General features: G+C 37.9%; 2 protein-coding genes and 1 non-coding gene across 4 annotated transcripts in view; 2 read left to right on the top strand and 1 right to left on the bottom strand.

Moving 5' to 3' along the window:
- Positions 1-1,964: 1,964 nt before the first annotated feature.
- On the bottom strand, positions 1,965-2,071 carry LOC117027921 (U6 spliceosomal RNA). The gene has a single exon (XR_004424034.1). It is a non-coding gene; the product is annotated as a U6 spliceosomal RNA (small nuclear RNA).
- Positions 2,072-4,855: 2,784 nt separating this feature from the next.
- LOC117026530 (40S ribosomal protein S4, X isoform-like) lies at positions 4,856-5,902 on the top strand. Its single transcript, XM_033113304.1, has one exon. It carries the CDS (start codon positions 4,888-4,890, stop codon positions 5,677-5,679), a length of 792 nt encoding a protein of 263 aa, XP_032969195.1. The 5' UTR covers positions 4,856-4,887; the 3' UTR covers positions 5,680-5,902.
- A 1,486-nt stretch (positions 5,903-7,388) lies between these two features.
- The window catches only part of ZSWIM5 (zinc finger SWIM-type containing 5), a 141,701-nt gene continuing 132,078 nt past the window's right edge, over positions 7,389-17,011 (top strand). Inside the window, exons 1-2 of one of the 2 annotated variants that reach the window (XM_033113525.1) lie at positions 8,945-8,962; positions 14,366-14,427. Coding sequence is in view for 1 of the 2 variants with exons in the window: in XM_033113524.1 (XP_032969415.1) it covers positions 8,377-8,962 (586 nt within the window). In the remaining variant the exon portion in view is untranslated. Of the gene's footprint in view, positions 8,963-14,365; positions 14,428-17,011 lie in introns of both variants that reach the window. The other variant, XM_033113524.1, reaches the window with a different exon arrangement.

The following is a 17,011-nucleotide window of genomic DNA, read 5'->3' as shown; positions in this document are numbered from 1 at the left end:
AATTACTGGGGATCCAAAATGACACTGTGTCTCACAGTGGGGGCTGTTGTTGGTAGATGATATAGAAGGAGTGTTAGCCTAAGTTAAGGTGGGACCAGTTGGTTCACAGACATATCCTATGCTATTTCCCCAGTTCGTAAATGTGTAATTGGAATAAACGTGTTCATGAGAGCCATTGTGGTAGAAAGGCTAACTCTCTCTACCAAAATAGCAAACCAGAAGCAATACTGCATCCCTGTAGGAATTGCAGATATTCGTGCCACCATCAAAGATCTGAAACATGCTGGGGTGCTGATATCAATTATATGTGCGTTTAACATAACTGTTTGGCCATTGTAGAAGTTGGATGGATCTTGGAGAATGACTGAATTATCAGGTTAGGAGACAACACCATGAAAGGCTGGGATTCTGTCATACAGCGTGCAGTATTTACTTTGAATCAGAACCATTCTGTGATGCTGTCTCCTCCATAACCAGAATCTGGAAATCAAGGGGTGGAAGTGGGAGTGGATCCTCTCACAATGAATACCTAATAACCCACTCACAGGATTTTTGCTTCTTTCAGCTACTTTGAGCTCTGCTGGTCTGGAGATCTTTGTTTCTAATGAGGAATATAATAATGGTTCCATTGAATTAGAAGATGAAACTGCATTTGGCTATTTGGGCTTCTTATGTCACTGAACCAGCAGGCAGATAAAAGAATTACTCTACTGGATGATTACTCACTGATTACCATGGGCACATCAAGTTGTTGCTACACAATGGAACAAAAAGAATGATTCTGGAATCAGGGGATTCCCTGGGCTCCTGTTAATACTTCTACAACCAAAGTAAATGTTATGAAAAACTACAGCAATTAGAAAAGGGCAGGATTATTGAGGATCCTGCCAGAATGAAGATTCAGATCACCCTACTACATAAAAGACCAGAATGATTAGTGTGGTTAGTGGAAGAAGTCATAGATATCAACTATAGCCTCATGACCAGTTACCAAAATAAGGACTGTAATAGCTTTGCCTATTTCCTCTTCATTTACTGTATACTTATTTATTTGTATACTTAATTTATTTGTATACTTTTTATTTGTATACTTAATTTATTTGTATACTTTTATTTATTTGTATACTTAATTGTATACTTCATTTACTGTATACTTCATTTATTTGTATACTTAACTATTATATTCTCCTCTCTGCTTCTCTTTATTTTTTTATACCAGTTGCTGGAGGTTAACTTTACAATTGTGTCTTTAGGGAGCAGAATATTCAGTGAGACTGTGAGTGAATTTGAGGAATAATTAATATATTATTAATTATTGGCCAGATACAACCAACCTGTACCCTAGAGCAAGTTCTTCCATCTCCCAGCAGGACACTCCTGCAGATCAGATCCAGCCTGCTTCCATAGTTTGGCAGGTTTCTCTGCCATCTACTGAGCCAATCCTATGAACCAGCTCTGGTCAACCACCTTCAGCAAATTCCTCCTCCACCTGCAGGCTTCATGTTCCTGTGGCAGCCACACCCTCTCCAGGAAGGTCTGAGTCTTAGCTTAGAAGTGGGACTCTTCTTAAGTCTTTGTTTCTTCCTTGTTCATTATTCCTCAGCCTTTGAGATAGTAACTACTTTTTGTACCTGTGACTTGTGTACCCCTTAAGTCCTCTTTTACCCTTTTATTATTTTTAATTTTTTTTTACATTCATAAAATTCTGTATTTATTCTCTTTCTGTACACATTGGCAATGATAAAGCTTAAAGATGCATTTTGGGGGCGCCAGTTAGCTCAGTTGTTAGAGCACGATGTTCGTAACACCAGGATTGCCGGTTCGATCCCCGCATGGGCCAGTGTGAGCTGCACCCTCCACAACTAGATTGAAACAACTACTTGCCTTGGAGCTGATTGGTCCTGGAAAAATACTCTTAAAATAAATGAAAGTTAAAAAAAGAAGATGCATGTCATATGAAATATAAAAGTATGGAACACTTCACAAATTTGCTTTTCATCCTTGCATAAGGGCCATGCTAATCTTTTCTGTACCATTCCAATGTTAGCATATGTGCTGCCTAAGTGAGCATCCTCTTTTACCCTTTCAGTAGTTAACCTTTTACTAGTTAACAATTCTATACATTAAATTTTCCCTATTCTAAATACTGGTGTGGTTTCTGTTTTCTTTGAGAGGAATTTCTTTGTGCCCCAATTAACAGCTTGAAATTGAATTCCTCAGTCTTCCTCTTTAATGTAAGATTTCAAATTGCTTGAACCTGTCATCATAACTGATGTTTGTTTCTATTTTTGATACCTTGTTTTATGTATTTGGCTCTTAAGTTTCCTTGACCTTTCCTTTATTTACTTTTTAGTCCTTTTATTAAATTGAACTTCCAATTCAAAAAGGATAATTAGGGGCAGGGACAAGGTACTTGTATTGTTGTTGTGTTTATACAGTGCTTAATTCTTTGTCCTTAATCTAGCAAGAACTCAGGATTAACACTGCATAGGTTCAAATAACATCTCAGTCATTTACCAAAAGTGTATCTTTGGGCAAGTTATTTAACTTCTAAATCAGTTTCCTCACTGTAAAATACATATAAAAAATTTAGCACAGTGCCTGATGCCTAGTAAGTACTCAATTTATGTTAGTTATTTTTTTCCCTATGACCCACCCATCTCCAGCCACTTATCTGCCATGGGACATTTGAGGACACTGAAAAATATTTCCAGCCAAATTCTGTGGTTTGCTTTAAGTCCAGAAATCTTCTGCGAAAGAATTTGAACTTGGTTCATTTTTGAGTTCTGGCATACACACATCTGTTTGCAGGACAGCAGTGGAAGGAGAGTTCATAGAACTTCTAAGAGAAAAACTTCCTGAGTGAAGAAGTCTGGCACAGGGGGCTAGACTAAATGACAAGTCCTGGAGAGTGGTGGCAGTAGTAGTTGCAGGTGTGGGGAAAGTCTGAGCTGACCACAGTTTCATACAGTCCTTTCCAACCCCTTCTGGAATGTCTGTGTGTTCTGGAGAGAGCTGAATGGAAGAAAATCCTACATACTGGGGACCTATCAGCTCCGCTGAGCTGCTGCTCCTAGGAAGCACAATGTGCTCTCCTGTTGAATGGACAAGAGGTGGGGATCAACGACTGGAGGTTGGGACATGGGCAGTGTTGTTTGGGTAGCTTGGAGGAAGCCAACAGTCTGAAGCAACTCAGCTACCATGCAGACAACAGACTGTGAGCAGCAGACCAATAGCAGAGTTGAAGAATATATGTTTATCTTCTAATACCATACACATAATGCCTTGTATTACTGTTATTTATGTTTACATGTCCTCATTTCTTCCTCTCCCACTCAATCCTTAAGAAACTAAAATCTGGTATATGACCACCACAATATTAAAACTGAATCTCTTAATGGTAAAATCCAATTTTTTTCTGTCTTTATACTGTCTTGCCTCTTCAATGTTTTTTGTTTGTTTTGCCTTTCCTTCTTAAACTTCATTCGGCTTGTATGATCCTATTCTGTTTCTTGTATGACTCCATTTTCCTCTGTTGGCTTCTCCCTGTTTGTCCATCACTTAATGGTTGGTGATCACTTGGTTTCATTTTAGTTCCTCCCTGTCTGCCCACTCCCCACTCTATATACTTGTTCTGAGTGATCCCATTTCTTCCATAAGACCCCAACTCTTACCCTAACCCTAACCAAATTCTCCCATGTCCTAAGGTATTTTCCTGAGTTTCAATTCATTCACACCTGGATGTCGCAAATGTACCTCAAGCCTAATGTTCCAAAGTAAGCTTGTTATCCTTTCCTTTAAATTTCCTACACCTGAATTTTCTATTTTGGTTATTGACTTTAACTTTTACTATATAATCCAAATTAGAAAACTGGGAATCATTTTCTACTTTATTTCCATCAACTTTTCTTTATGTTCCAAGTCTGCCTAGTTTATCTCTTAAAGAGCTCTTAAATCTGCTTCAACATTCTTTTCCTAACCATTTTAAATAGCTCTGGGACTATTCTCATTATTCTCAGATGACTTGTTGGGGAAACCCCTGATGTTAGAGTCTTTAGGTCTTTCTCTTGGGACAGTCAGATTCCCCAGAGAAGAGTCTTGCACTTCCTGCCTGAGGAGTAGAGGCCCAGCGCCTGCCAATGTTCTGGGAGCAGTGAGGGAGATGGGCTAGGGGATTCTCAGCATTTAGTATATATATGGTCATTTGAACAACCTGTTTTCGCAGGTACCCAAGCCCTTAACTATGCCTGGCATCTCCCAATCCACAGGTCCTCATATCCTCTCCAGAAAATCAGCCTCCAGACTTCTGCTGTGGCGAGGGAGGGATAGTTATTCAGCCACATGGAATCTGGGAGGAGATCTAGAGGAGTAATCACTTCTCAAACAGCTTTTACCCAGTCCTTTTCGTTTTAGCCACTCTCCTTTATCCCTAGTTTCGGAAGTACTTGGTGCTGCCAGTTTTCCTCAATGTCTGGACTCCAGGGCATTCAGGAGATAAAGGTGAGGAGATAGAGACCTTTAAGTGTATATTGCATTTATTAAAAAAGTGTGACAGTGAAAAGAGTGTGAAATATAACAGAAGTTAGGGATAACTTAGGAGTCAAATGGAGGCTCCTTTCCCCTCAGAATGAGAGATTTTATACATATTGGAAGGCAGAGTGAAAAGACCCAGTGAAGAAAGAGAAATTGAGAATACCTGAAAAATAGGGGATAATTGTGGTAGTAAGATCCTAAAGGATGTAAGTTCTGGTTCTGTCACTCACTTGCTAGTGACCTTGATTAAGACACTTTTCTGAACCCTTCTTCATAGGTAAAATGGGGATAACAGTGCTGGTCAATTAGGGATGAATAAGAGTTACTAAGCAATTTTCTGTGCCCAGCGCAGCCATGGCTCGTGGTCCCAAGAAGCATCTGAAGCGGGTAGCGGCTCCAAAGCACTGGATGCTGGATAAACTGACTGGTGTGTTTGCTCCTCGTCCATCCACTGGTCCCCACAAGCTGAGGGAATGTCTCCCTCTCATCATCTTCCTAAGGAACAGACTGAAGTATGCCCTAACAGGAGATGAAGTCAAGAAGATTTGCATGCAGTGGTTCATTAAGATCGATGGCAAGGTCCGAACTGATGTCACCTACCCGGCTGGTTTTATGGATGTCATCAGCATTGACAAGACAGGAGAGAACTTCCGACTGATCTATGACACCAAGGGTCGCTTTGCTGTTCATCGCATTACACCTGAGGAGGCAAAGTACAAGTTGTGCAAAGTGAGAAAGATCTTTGTGGGCACAAAAGGAATCCCTCACCTGGTGACCCACGATGCTCGCACCATCCGCTACCCTGACCCCGTCATCAAGGTGAACGACACCATTCAGATTGATTTGGAGACTGGCAAAATTACTGATTTCATCAAGTTTGACACTGGTAACCTGTGCATGGTGACTGGAGGTGCCAACCTGGGAAGAATTGGAGTGATCACCAACAGAGAGAGACACCCTGGTTCTTTTGATGTGGTTCATGTGAAAGATGCCAATGGCAACAGCTTTGCCACCCAGCTCTCCAACATTTTTGTTATTGGCAAAGGCAACAAACCATGGATTTCTCTTCCTTGTGGAAAGGGTATCCGCCTCACCATTGCTGAAGAGAGAGACAAGAGGCTGGCAGCCAAACAGAGCAGTGGGTGAAATGATCTCTAGGTGACACGATTGGAAGAGCCTTCGACCCCAATTAAACATGCTATAACATAATGAATTGCCTTTTTGGTGTTCGAAGGGATTGCCTTGTTTTGTTTTCATTTATTGCCATGAGACAAGAGGCTGGCAGCAAACAGCAGTGGGTGAAATGATCTCTAGGTGACAATGATTGGAAGAGCCTTGAACCCCAATTAAAGATGCTACAACATAAAAAAAAAAAAAAAGTTACTAAGCAACATTTAGGGCCCAAATAAAATTGGTATTCTTGGTCAGCACAATTTCGTGAATTTTTTTCAGCAATGCTTTACTTCCTAGCTGAAAACTGTAAAGCACTGTATCAATTTTAATATCATTATTATTGTACAACTTGGTTTCCTTATCTTCCTACAACTTCTTCTATCAATTTCCAGTCCCCGCTCAGGCCCATATATGGATTTTTTTCTATTCTTAATGACCAGACTATCTTAAACAATCTAGTATCCTTCTCTATATTTAACTTATAATGCATCACAAATAGTTTATTTTTTTAAATGGCAAATATACCAGAAAACACAAAATGTATCCTCATGATCTATCAAAAAAAAAAAAAAGAAAAAGAAAAAAAGAAAAGAAATTATCAACCTGCTACTCTAAGATGTTAATAAATATTCATTGTATCAGATTTTAGGAACAATAGGGCAGAAGCACTTTATTCAGGGAAATTTTTCTTTTCCTATTGTCATCTGAATCGAGGCCACTAAAAATTCATGGCCAGATTATTGGAATAGCTACCTAAGAGGTTTCTGTGTCTCCCATTTCTCCCCTTCAGATAGATACTTCACATCATAGCCAGATCATTCATTCATGCATTCATGAATACGTATTGAGAATTTATTATATGCTGAGTGCAAACCACAGACTAATTTGGGCAAAGATGTGAAAAAAATAGGTTATATTCAGTGTTACAGTGCTATATAGATGTTTAATAACCTTCACTGTTTCAGTTTCTCATTGCTCATATTGTATATTCAATTTCAACTTCCTTAACCTGGCATTTAAGATTATCTATAATTTGGCTTTAAAAGACCTTTCTAATCTTTATTTACCACTTTTATCATCAAACAGATTTATTTTTAAGTTACATGAAAATGTTTTGTACTTTTCAGCTTTTGGGTTTTTGCTGTAGTTGTTCAACACAATTAAAATTGCTTCCCTAAGCCTTTGGCCTATTTGAATCCTACTCATTCTTCATGCTCTACATGAAATAACACTATTCAATAGAGCTTCCTCTTACAATTTCTACTCAAAGTGATCTTTCTTCTGATTCCCAAAATAATTACTGCCTTCTTCAAGTCACCTGACAATCCTCTGAAGTTATTACTTTTTTGTATTATTCCAGTATTTTACTGTTATTTAACTTTTCATATTTTTCATCTTATATCACTAACTAGATGGTGAGTTACCAGAGATGAGATTGTTTCTCATTTAATGATATTTTGGAAAAGATCTAGCAATCACTAGGGTCACAAAATAAATAACAAAATATTTAGATCTTTTAAAATGATTGGTAAAGAAGACTCACACATATAAAGAGGTATACTATATTTATGAAGACTCAATTATAAAGATATTAGTCATCCCAAAATTAATCTATAAATTCAATGTAATTCCAAGAAAAATCCCTGCAGGACAGAGGGTAAATTATAGTGAATGAAATAGACATGATCCTTTCTCATGGAGTTTACAGTCAGTTGGGCACAAATACAACTTGTTATGAATAATATGAAGGTGTAGAAGACTGAGCCAAGTGAGGAAAACACGGAAGACCTAATTTAGACTAGGGGCATTGCATCAGGGAATTCTACCCAAAACCACGCAAAGTGTTTTGTTTCCCAGGATGCAAGCTGCTAAAACCCTCCAGAATCCTAGGAGGGCGCAGCCACTGTGGTGGTGAGATCTTGGCCCCCCACTGGCCAGTCAGGGGCTGGTGCGACTTTGCCCGGCTCTGGAGGGGACCAACGACTGTATTCTACATCATTCTGGCGTGAGAAGAGTTTTCATCGCTTGAACTTTCCGTTTTTTTCCTAGTGTCTTCCTAGCATCTTTCTGGCAGATCCTTCGCTTGGCTGTGCCAATCTCCTGTCCCGTCAATCAACCGCAGGAGCCTGATTTTGAGTTTTTTTCCTCCTTGTGCCCTACAAGCCTACAACTTCACGGAGGTGGCTCCAAGGATGGCTCGCAGCCCGGCCATTTCACTTGGCCACACAGTCCTCCCCTCTCTGGCCGGGCGGCAGGTGAGTTGGAGGTGTGCGGGCTGGCAAGGGTGCACCGCGCTCCTCGCCCCTAGGTGGCCGTTGGCCCCGCGCGAGCGCTCGGCGCGCGTTCTGGGCTGTCTGCGCCTAGCGCGCTCCACTGGCCCGCGCTCGCTCCCGCCTCTTCTCGCGCTCCCGGCGGCCCGGACAGCGCGCGCCGCTGCACGGTAGGACCTTAGGCCGACCTCGTCGCCTTCGCGGCGCGCGCACCAGACCGGCCCAGGCACCCCACTCGGGCCGGCTGGCTGGCGAGTTTCCTCGCCCCGCCCCCTGGCGCCACAGCTGGGCGCTTGCGCGGGGCGCGTGGCCGTGGCCGGGTTCTCCGCCGCAGCCGGTGCCGCCGCGGCCGCCGCTGCCTCCGCTGCCTCCGCCTCAGTCAGTCAGTCAGTTCCCAGCAATGGCGGAAGGAGGTGAGCGAGAGGAGCTGCTCTCGCCGCCGCCAGTCTCTCCGGCCAAGCGCCTGTGCTCGTGGCCCAGCCCGCGGGCTCACCACCCTCGCGGTTCGCCCGGGGTGGCCAGCGGCGGGGTGGGGGGCGTCGGCGGCAGCTCCCTGACCCCCGGGGCCCGCCCTCACCTGCAGCCCGAGTCATTGCTGGACTGCGCAGCCAAGACAGTGGCGGAAAAGTGGGCGTACGAGCGGGTGGAGGAGCGCTTCGAGCGGATCCCGGAGCCCGTGCAGCGCCGCATCGTCTACTGGTCCTTCCCGCGGAATGAGCGGGAGATCTGCATGTACTCCAGCTTCCAGTACCGGGGCGGCCCCAGCGCCGGCGCGGCTAGCAGCGCCGCGGGGGCTTCGCCGGCCGAGGAGGGGCCGCCGCCACTCCCCGGGGCCGCCGCTCCGGCCGGCTCCGCCCCCGGGGCTGCCGCGGCGGGGGCGTCCCCCGGGCAGGGCGCAGGGGCCGGAGCTGCCGGAGAGGGGCTGCCGTTCCGCCGGGGCATCCGTCTGCTGGACAGCGGCTCAGTGGAGAACGTGCTGCAAGTCGGTAGGTGCTCGTCCGGCCCCTGTTTGGTCTTCGGCCTCTTCCGCAGGTGCCTTCTCTCTGCACGAGCCCTGGGCCGAGACCCCGGCTTTCTGCCCAACTCCCGTTCCCCTGCCGAAGGACAAACTAGTCACTTAAAAACTTTTCTCAACATTTCATTCAGGTCCACTGCTGCTCTTTACCCCAGTGGCCCTCTACCCTCATTTCTTTTTGTTTGAAGAGAGAATAGGTCTATTTACTCTTCATTCTATACCCCACATCAAAAGCAAAAAGGATGGGGAGGAATGCCTTTTTGGATGTCATAATTTCGGGAATGCGTTTTTCTAATTTAAGTTTAGAGAAGAGAGATTTGTTAGTGAATCTGGAGCAAGCAGCCTTACAGGGACTGATTGAGGGGCAGGCTGTCAATGACAATCTATAGTTTTAGCAGATTGAAGCTGGATATAATTAAGTTTAAAATTGGAGAAAATCAACAGAATACAGTACATTTCAGGCAATTTAAATTTTCTGCTTTAGTGTTTTTTTCCCTGGACCGTGACACTTGGGAATATAGGCTGCGGACTTAACAATAACCGAAGATGGAAATGTGACAGCTTCTCTTCTCCACACCCCCACCCAAAGAAAAAAAAAGCACTACACAATCTGGAGTGGGGGTGGGGTCTGTCTTCCTTGTCATACAGGGTAAATCAAACGCTGGTCATGTTGGGTTTTTCAAATGCTTCTCATTTAACAAGTCTTTGTATTTGCTTTTGTTCGTATTTATTGGAAAATGAAAAATGATTTTTTTTTGCTTTTACTCCTTGGAGCTTCTAGTCAGTTTGTTAATCTTATTACATATGCAAATACAGCAGTCCTGATTTGTGGAATGGTTAGGGAGAAAGGGGAAAAAATAGCATAGTTTAACATTCACTTGCTACGTGGAAAATTAAAGATTCATTTTGTTTCTTTTTGGATTATTATAGCATTCTGAAAGTGCACATTATCTTTATGCATTTTATTGTACAGTATATGCTCATATTTATTGAAAAAATACTGATTTTTGAAAGGAGTTGGCGAGAGGTTGTTTTTAGAATTAAACAAGCACAGGAACACACATACATCCACACTCCAAACATCTAGCTCTCTTATCCCCAGGTAAAACTAACCTATTTGAAATTTTTTTCTTCTGAAGAGTAGTACATTGAGGTTTTTCACATAATCTGTTTATTGAGAATCACTGAATCCTGTGTTTCTGTTTAACACAACAGTGTACCGCAATTTAATTTGCAAATATGAAATGTAAATTTATCTAAATTTATCACAGTGACAGTGAATTGAGAAAGTTTTGTTTATTTGAAAAAAGCTAGTCCTATGTGTGTATTTTTCAAAGAATAAATTGAATGATTATATAATTAAGATCTACAGTTTTAACACTGAAATACTGAAAACATGAAAATAAATATAGGCATTTATTAGTCTATAAACTATTCTGTGTATGAGTTTAGCTCAGTTAACTTAAGATTCTCATTTAAAATAGTTTAAAAAGTGTCAATTTAAGTTGTTATTTTATAGTAAGAGATGGATTTGCAAGACTGCAAACTTGAGGGGGAAAATGAGGGACAGGAAGAGTTTTAAAGAAGTATATATTTTAGAAGTGACTATAACATCAAGTTCCAAATGAAGTCAGATTTTGTGGGGATCCAGGTCATGTTTAAATTAGATATTTTTCTTTCATGATATGATAGTCAATGTGCTTGTTGGGGGTGATGAGCTCTTGTATGATAGTTTCAGGGACTGGAGAAAAGATACACAAGTTTCTCACTTTGGATTTCATAGATGAAAGTAGGAGAATGAATTAATCACTCTTAGATATATCATGCTATTTGGGAACCATGAGCTATGTAATCTTAATTTTTCTAACCTTAATTTATGCTAATGAGTGTGGAAGAGAAGTATATTCTATTCCGTATCATTATTAGTTCTGTATCTTGGCATGAACTACCTTATAATATGTAAAATTAGAGACTCATCCCTCATCACTTAAACTTAAAATGTGAGTATGTGACTTAATCTAGAAGATAGGTTTTATAAAAGTATTGCCAAAAGATGAGTGGGAAAGTAATTTGAATATAGCAAGATAGTAATCAAGTTCTTCAGTTTATATTCATCACTTCAGACTCAATTTAATTACTAAGATGCTAATTAAAAATTCTACATATTTCCTTCCTGTTTCTAAGCTATAGTTATAACATCAGAATTGGGAAGTTAGTGAAACCTGATGATTTTTTAAAAAAAGATTCATAAGGGGTTTTAAATGAGGAAAACAAAAAGAGCTTAAAATAAAAATAAATAAATACATTTAAAAAATAAAAACTGCATAACAGAAAACAGATTTTGAAGGAAAATAAATTAGATAACACCAACAAAAAACTTGTACAAAAAGTAGATATATTAAATTCAGTAACTTCTGATTACTTTCCACGTGGAATCTGGTAATGGGAAATCATGGACTGTCTGAAAAGTAGTCTGTAGAAAACATCAGATTTTGAATCAACTAAAACTTTCCCAGCTTGATGTGAACAAATGTGAGAACTACAGTTTGTTAAACTCAAAGGTTACATTTCTTTGACATAACAGTACTGAATTAGAAGTATTGTTCCTTTTAAAAGGGGAAAATTGTAATTTAGTCTTTTTGTGGACATCTGTAAGTTTGAAGCTATGTGAAGTCTGGGCTCTCAGTATTGTGAAGGTAATAGAGTGAGATGTTTGAAGCATCTGAATTTTTAACCTGTTTAAGAAGCCGGTGGAAATAGCAGTAGTATAAATCTTGGTAAAATACTTATTCAGGAGTCTGCAGATGGTATAAGAATGGAACAACTATACTTTAATCATTTTGAGAGGTGGACCCTTGTTCACTATCCATCATATTTTAAATCAATTTGTTTGATAAAACTTAAAAGTTTGCACCTTCTCAGGGAAATCTGAATTGATTGAGAGAAAAGAAGCATTAACAGTTTTTCTCTCTTAAATGAATAAATATTATATATATTTGGATATTTAGATTTTTAAAAATTGGGTAAAGGCATGCAGGGCCTTCTGTGCTGGCACATCCTAATTATATAATATTTATCCAGAAATGTTTATAGATTCTGACAGTTGATTTCAACAAAACCCTGTATTTTCAGTCTACACATTTTCTAATAATTTGTCCTTGGAGAGTCTTCAAGACTAGAGTCACAATGCTAAGTACTACCTTATGTGGAACAAGTGTAATTACGAAGTCAATAATAATAAAAAGGTCCATTTCAGGAAGTTATCCATAGCTTAAACATCAAGTAGTAAGTTTATCATTATGGGCATTGTATATTATCAATAAATGTCTGAAATTTTTCTGTGGTACAACTTGTGAGATGCAGCAGTAACAAGTATTATAGCTGTTGATTTTTATATATAATTTATTTTGAACTGTATTATTTGGGGGAACAAAAGATATCCTTAGCTAAAAGGCTTTATAGCACTGTATATAAGTTAGAATAGATGCAAAATCATAATAAAACTTCATGTGGGGAAAAATTACTTAATTTATATGTAAAATATTCAAGCACAGAGGCAGGGATACCTTTAAGGGATAAGTGGTAGCATTTGTTAGAGTAGAAACTTACCAAGTTTTAAAATCACAGTGCTTTTTTTTTTCTTAAAGCAATGAGTTCTCTCCCTCCTGGTCCCTGCCAACATATCACATACAATCTTAATATTCAACAAATGTTGAATAGTGACTGTTAAAAACGGACATCTCAGTGTTATGAAACTAAAAAAGGAAAAAAAAAGATAAGCCTGAATTTTCAGTACAAGTGTGGTATTGGAAGTTATGGGGAAAACTAATCTTGTGCATGTAATAAACTGTTAGCATTAAGCAGTGTGAGTGTTACAAAATGTGTATCTTCTATGTTGACTGACTGTTTTATGGGAAGAATGATGATTTAGTGATTTCTCCAAATGAAAGCTTTAGATGAATACTTATTGAAGGTGACTTTCTCAGGGATAGAGCTTTAGATTTTAAAGATAACGAATAAACTATAGATAGTGGATTTTATTTTATATTTTATTTTAGAGGTTATCTCTACTTTAGGAATTTAAACATATATTACAAAGTCTATATTTGGAGGTGAAAGGGACATGTGAGTATGAAGTCTAAATTTTGAAGTGAAAGGAATGAAAATTTATCCCTATGTGAAACAATTTCATTTTTCTTGTTTCAACAATGGCTATTAAAAATCAAGATATTAACTGTCAGTATCCTATTAGAGTGATGGTTATATGAATATGAATACATATGTTAAAACGTATAGAAATATACTCCCAAAAGTCAAATTTACTGTATTATATTTTAGGAAATAATTCTTAAAAATCAAGACATTAATATGTTGGTAAAGTAATATACAAGAGAGATACTGAAAATGCTGTTAGTTTTCTATGGTTGCTATAAGCAAGTGCCACAAACTGGGTGGCTTTAAACAACAGAAATTTATTGTCTCATAGTTCTGGAGGCTGGAAATTTGAAATCAAGGTATCTGCAGGACCGTGTTCCCTCTGAAAACTATAGGGAATCCTTTCTTGCCTCTTCCTGGCATCTGGTGGTTTGCTGCAGTCTTTGGCATTCCTTGGCATGCAACTGCATAACTCCAATATTTGCCTTCCTTGTCATATGGCATTCTTCCTGTGTGTCTCCGTCTTCACATGGCCATTTTATAAGGACAGCAGTCATATTGGAGTAGGGGCCCACCCTACTCCAGCATGACCTCATTTTAACTAACTACATGTGCAACGGCCCTATTTCCAGATAAGGTCATGGTCTGAGGTACTGGGGATTAGGACTGCAACATACCATTTTTTGGGGGACAAAACTCATAACAGCTTTTCATACTTGTTTCTTGTTACATAGCAGAGTTTCATGTGAATTTTAAACTTTTTAAATTGGATGTGGCTTAAATTTGGAAACCACCATATTCATTTAATTAGGTAAGCGTTATTTTAACTTAATTGGTTCAATTTGCATGATTAATTATTAGTATTTTTAAATACATTTCCATTTACATTTAATACATTGAATTTTTTTTGACAGATAAGTGGTTATTTAAATGTTAAACCTGTCATTATTCTTTATTAAAAATGATGACTATGCAATTCACCACTCAGGGTATGCATGCATGGATGAACAGATTACTGTGGGATTTTTTTTTCATGCATACTATTTATAAATCATCTTTAGAAATAGGTAACCCTGAAAGCATATGAACCATGTCTTACTCTGTTTTCAAACCGTAAATTACATGGTTTAGAATTAGAGTTTGATATAAGAAATAGACTATTATACATCCATTCCAGATTACTTTCATGTGAATTTTCTACCTTGTGGTTTATTTATAGGTTATTTTTTTCCTGATATAGACAGCATGGCTCTTGGCTACTTTTCACCTATCATCGTGCTGGTATGTCAAAGAAATCACACTCATTATAATATTAGCATTATCATTATATTATCATATACTAAAATTCTTTGATACTTTTCATGATCATACTCGTATATAGCCAACTGATTAATTTTTAGTTCTCAGTATTTAGAAAAATTGTTCTCCCTTTAGGATGTATAATGTGATATACCCTAAGTTGGTGCTCAGTAAATGTTTATTGAATGAGTGAGTAAATTGTTACATAACATTTTTATATTTATGTAGTATGCACATATTATTTTATTGATTTATATCATTGATTTATATATAACTTGAGCCCAGGAGATATACTGGCATTTTGTAATTTCTGGATGTTTTTTGCTTTTTAAAACATAGATTAAAGAAAAACCAAACCCTTGAAGCTTATTATTAATAAGTTCTTGATTTTTTCATTGAATATTTAGTCACTTGTTTAGTACAAGTCTCAGTAGGTAATTGTTTACTTGTTTTGGTATTTGATATCCAAAATACTTGGTGTTTTCCTACCGTAGAATACAAACCCAGGTTGGACACTTAAATCTAAACCTCTAAGAACTACATTATGTTGCCATCTTTATGTTGACGGGAGGCTAGAAACTGAGTGGGTACTTGACTCTTAAAAGATTCTCTGAAACCTGTTTTTGGAAGGTTTTATTATAACATGTTTTTTGGTCATTTGCTTGTTTCTCATTATGGAGTGATGAATGTGTTACGTAGGGTAGTATAAAGTTGTTACCTTTAAAAACAGACTATTGAATCAAAAGATGAAGTACCCTTCTCCTTAGTAGTTTTCTTACATCAATACATTAAGAACAGTTGTTTCTATACTTATTATCATTTAGTCCTTAGGGAAATGCAAATTAAAACCCAATAAGTAGAATGGCTACAAGTAAAAGACTTACAATACCAAGTGGCAGCAATGATGTAGAGCAACTAGAACTCTCTTATATTGTTGTTCGGAATGCAAAATGATAAGACACTTTGGAAAACAGTTGTTTATAAAGTTAATTATATACTTAATCATAAGATTCAGCAACCCTATTCCTATCACTTTAGAGAAATGAAAACATATATTCATATAAAGACGTGTACTTAAATGTTCAGAGCAGTTTTATTCAGAATAGACCTAAACTGGAAACAACCCAAATGCCTATCAAATGGGTGAATAGATAAACAAATTGTAGTACATCCATACAACGCAATAAAAAAGAACAAATTACTGATAGTTAAGCGACATGGATGAATCTCAAAAGCACTGTGCTAAATAAAAGAAGCCAGACCGAAAAGAGTACATACAAAACAATTCCATGTATGAAATTTTAGAAAGCCCAAAGCTATAGTGACGGAAAGTAGATCAGTGGTTGCTAGGGGAGAGGGAAGTGGGGCATAAGGAAACTTTTTTGGGTGATGAAAATGTTCTATATCATGATTATGGTAGTGGTTACATGACTATTCAATTGTCAAAACTTACTGTACACTTAAAATTGGTAAATTTGATTGAATATAATTGTACTTCAAAAATTTGATTTTAAAGGAAAGAATAGTGGGTTCCAATCGTGGTTTTACATTAAAATCACCTGGGGAGATTTTTTTTTTAAAAAAAGAATGCCCAGGACTCATCCCAAATTAATCAAATCAGGATCTGTTGAGAATGAGGGCTGAATTTCAGAATTTTAAAAAAGCTCCTAAGTAGTTTTATGTGCGGCCAAGTTTGAAAAAAAACACTGCTCTAGAAAAATGATTATCTCTGTTAGTGTTATCAATGTTTTAAAACTTGTAGGCAATCAAAACATTATGTAATACTTATTACACAAATGCTGTGGACCATGTCAACTTTCTTTTCTACTTCAATCTATTCTCTTTTACCTATCTTTAGATTTATTAATGGATCTCAGGAAAATTATTCTTTTACCATTTAAAGAATGTCTGTTTTGGAAAGGTCTTATGCAAGAGTATACAAATTCTTTGTCATTGTTACCATCAAAAGACACTTGTATAGATGTGATGCCAACATATTTTATTCGTGTTTGTTCACTCATTCATTTATAAAATTATATTTAATATTTTTAATGCTTGTGCAAAATAGAACATAATTTCTATATTTAAAGAGTACACAGTTTAGTATAGAATACACATATAAAATAGCATTTAACACCATATTTTGTAATAATACGGATAGTTACTGTGGAGGCAAAGAATAGGAAGTGATTAACTGGAGAAATGGGGACAGCTGAATATATTGCTCTATTTTAATATAATTCCAATGATAAATATTAAAATTATGCCTAATATTACAAAAAGATTGAAAACACTACTTTATTGCTTACAAGTTAGATTAACCCTTCATGAAATCCCTTTTGTATTGACATTTCTATGTCCTGTAATACTCTAGTCCATAATGATTCAAAGGAATAACATTGGCAGGCAGGAAGATGACAAAAATATTACCAGATATTAATCTTTTTTCCTCAGAATAAATTTTATAGATTTCTGTTTTTAGGATAGCTTTGTTATCTTTTATAATTCTTTTTTCTTTGTTAAAAATATTGTTGCTTCTTTTAGATACAAATATATGATAGAGCTA

The sequence above is a fragment of the Rhinolophus ferrumequinum genome, chromosome 9 (genome assembly GCF_004115265.2).
Source record: "Rhinolophus ferrumequinum isolate MPI-CBG mRhiFer1 chromosome 9, mRhiFer1_v1.p, whole genome shotgun sequence".
Classification (NCBI taxonomy): domain Eukaryota; kingdom Metazoa; phylum Chordata; class Mammalia; order Chiroptera; family Rhinolophidae; genus Rhinolophus; species Rhinolophus ferrumequinum.
This window is presented reverse-complemented; position numbering and strand designations above follow the sequence as displayed.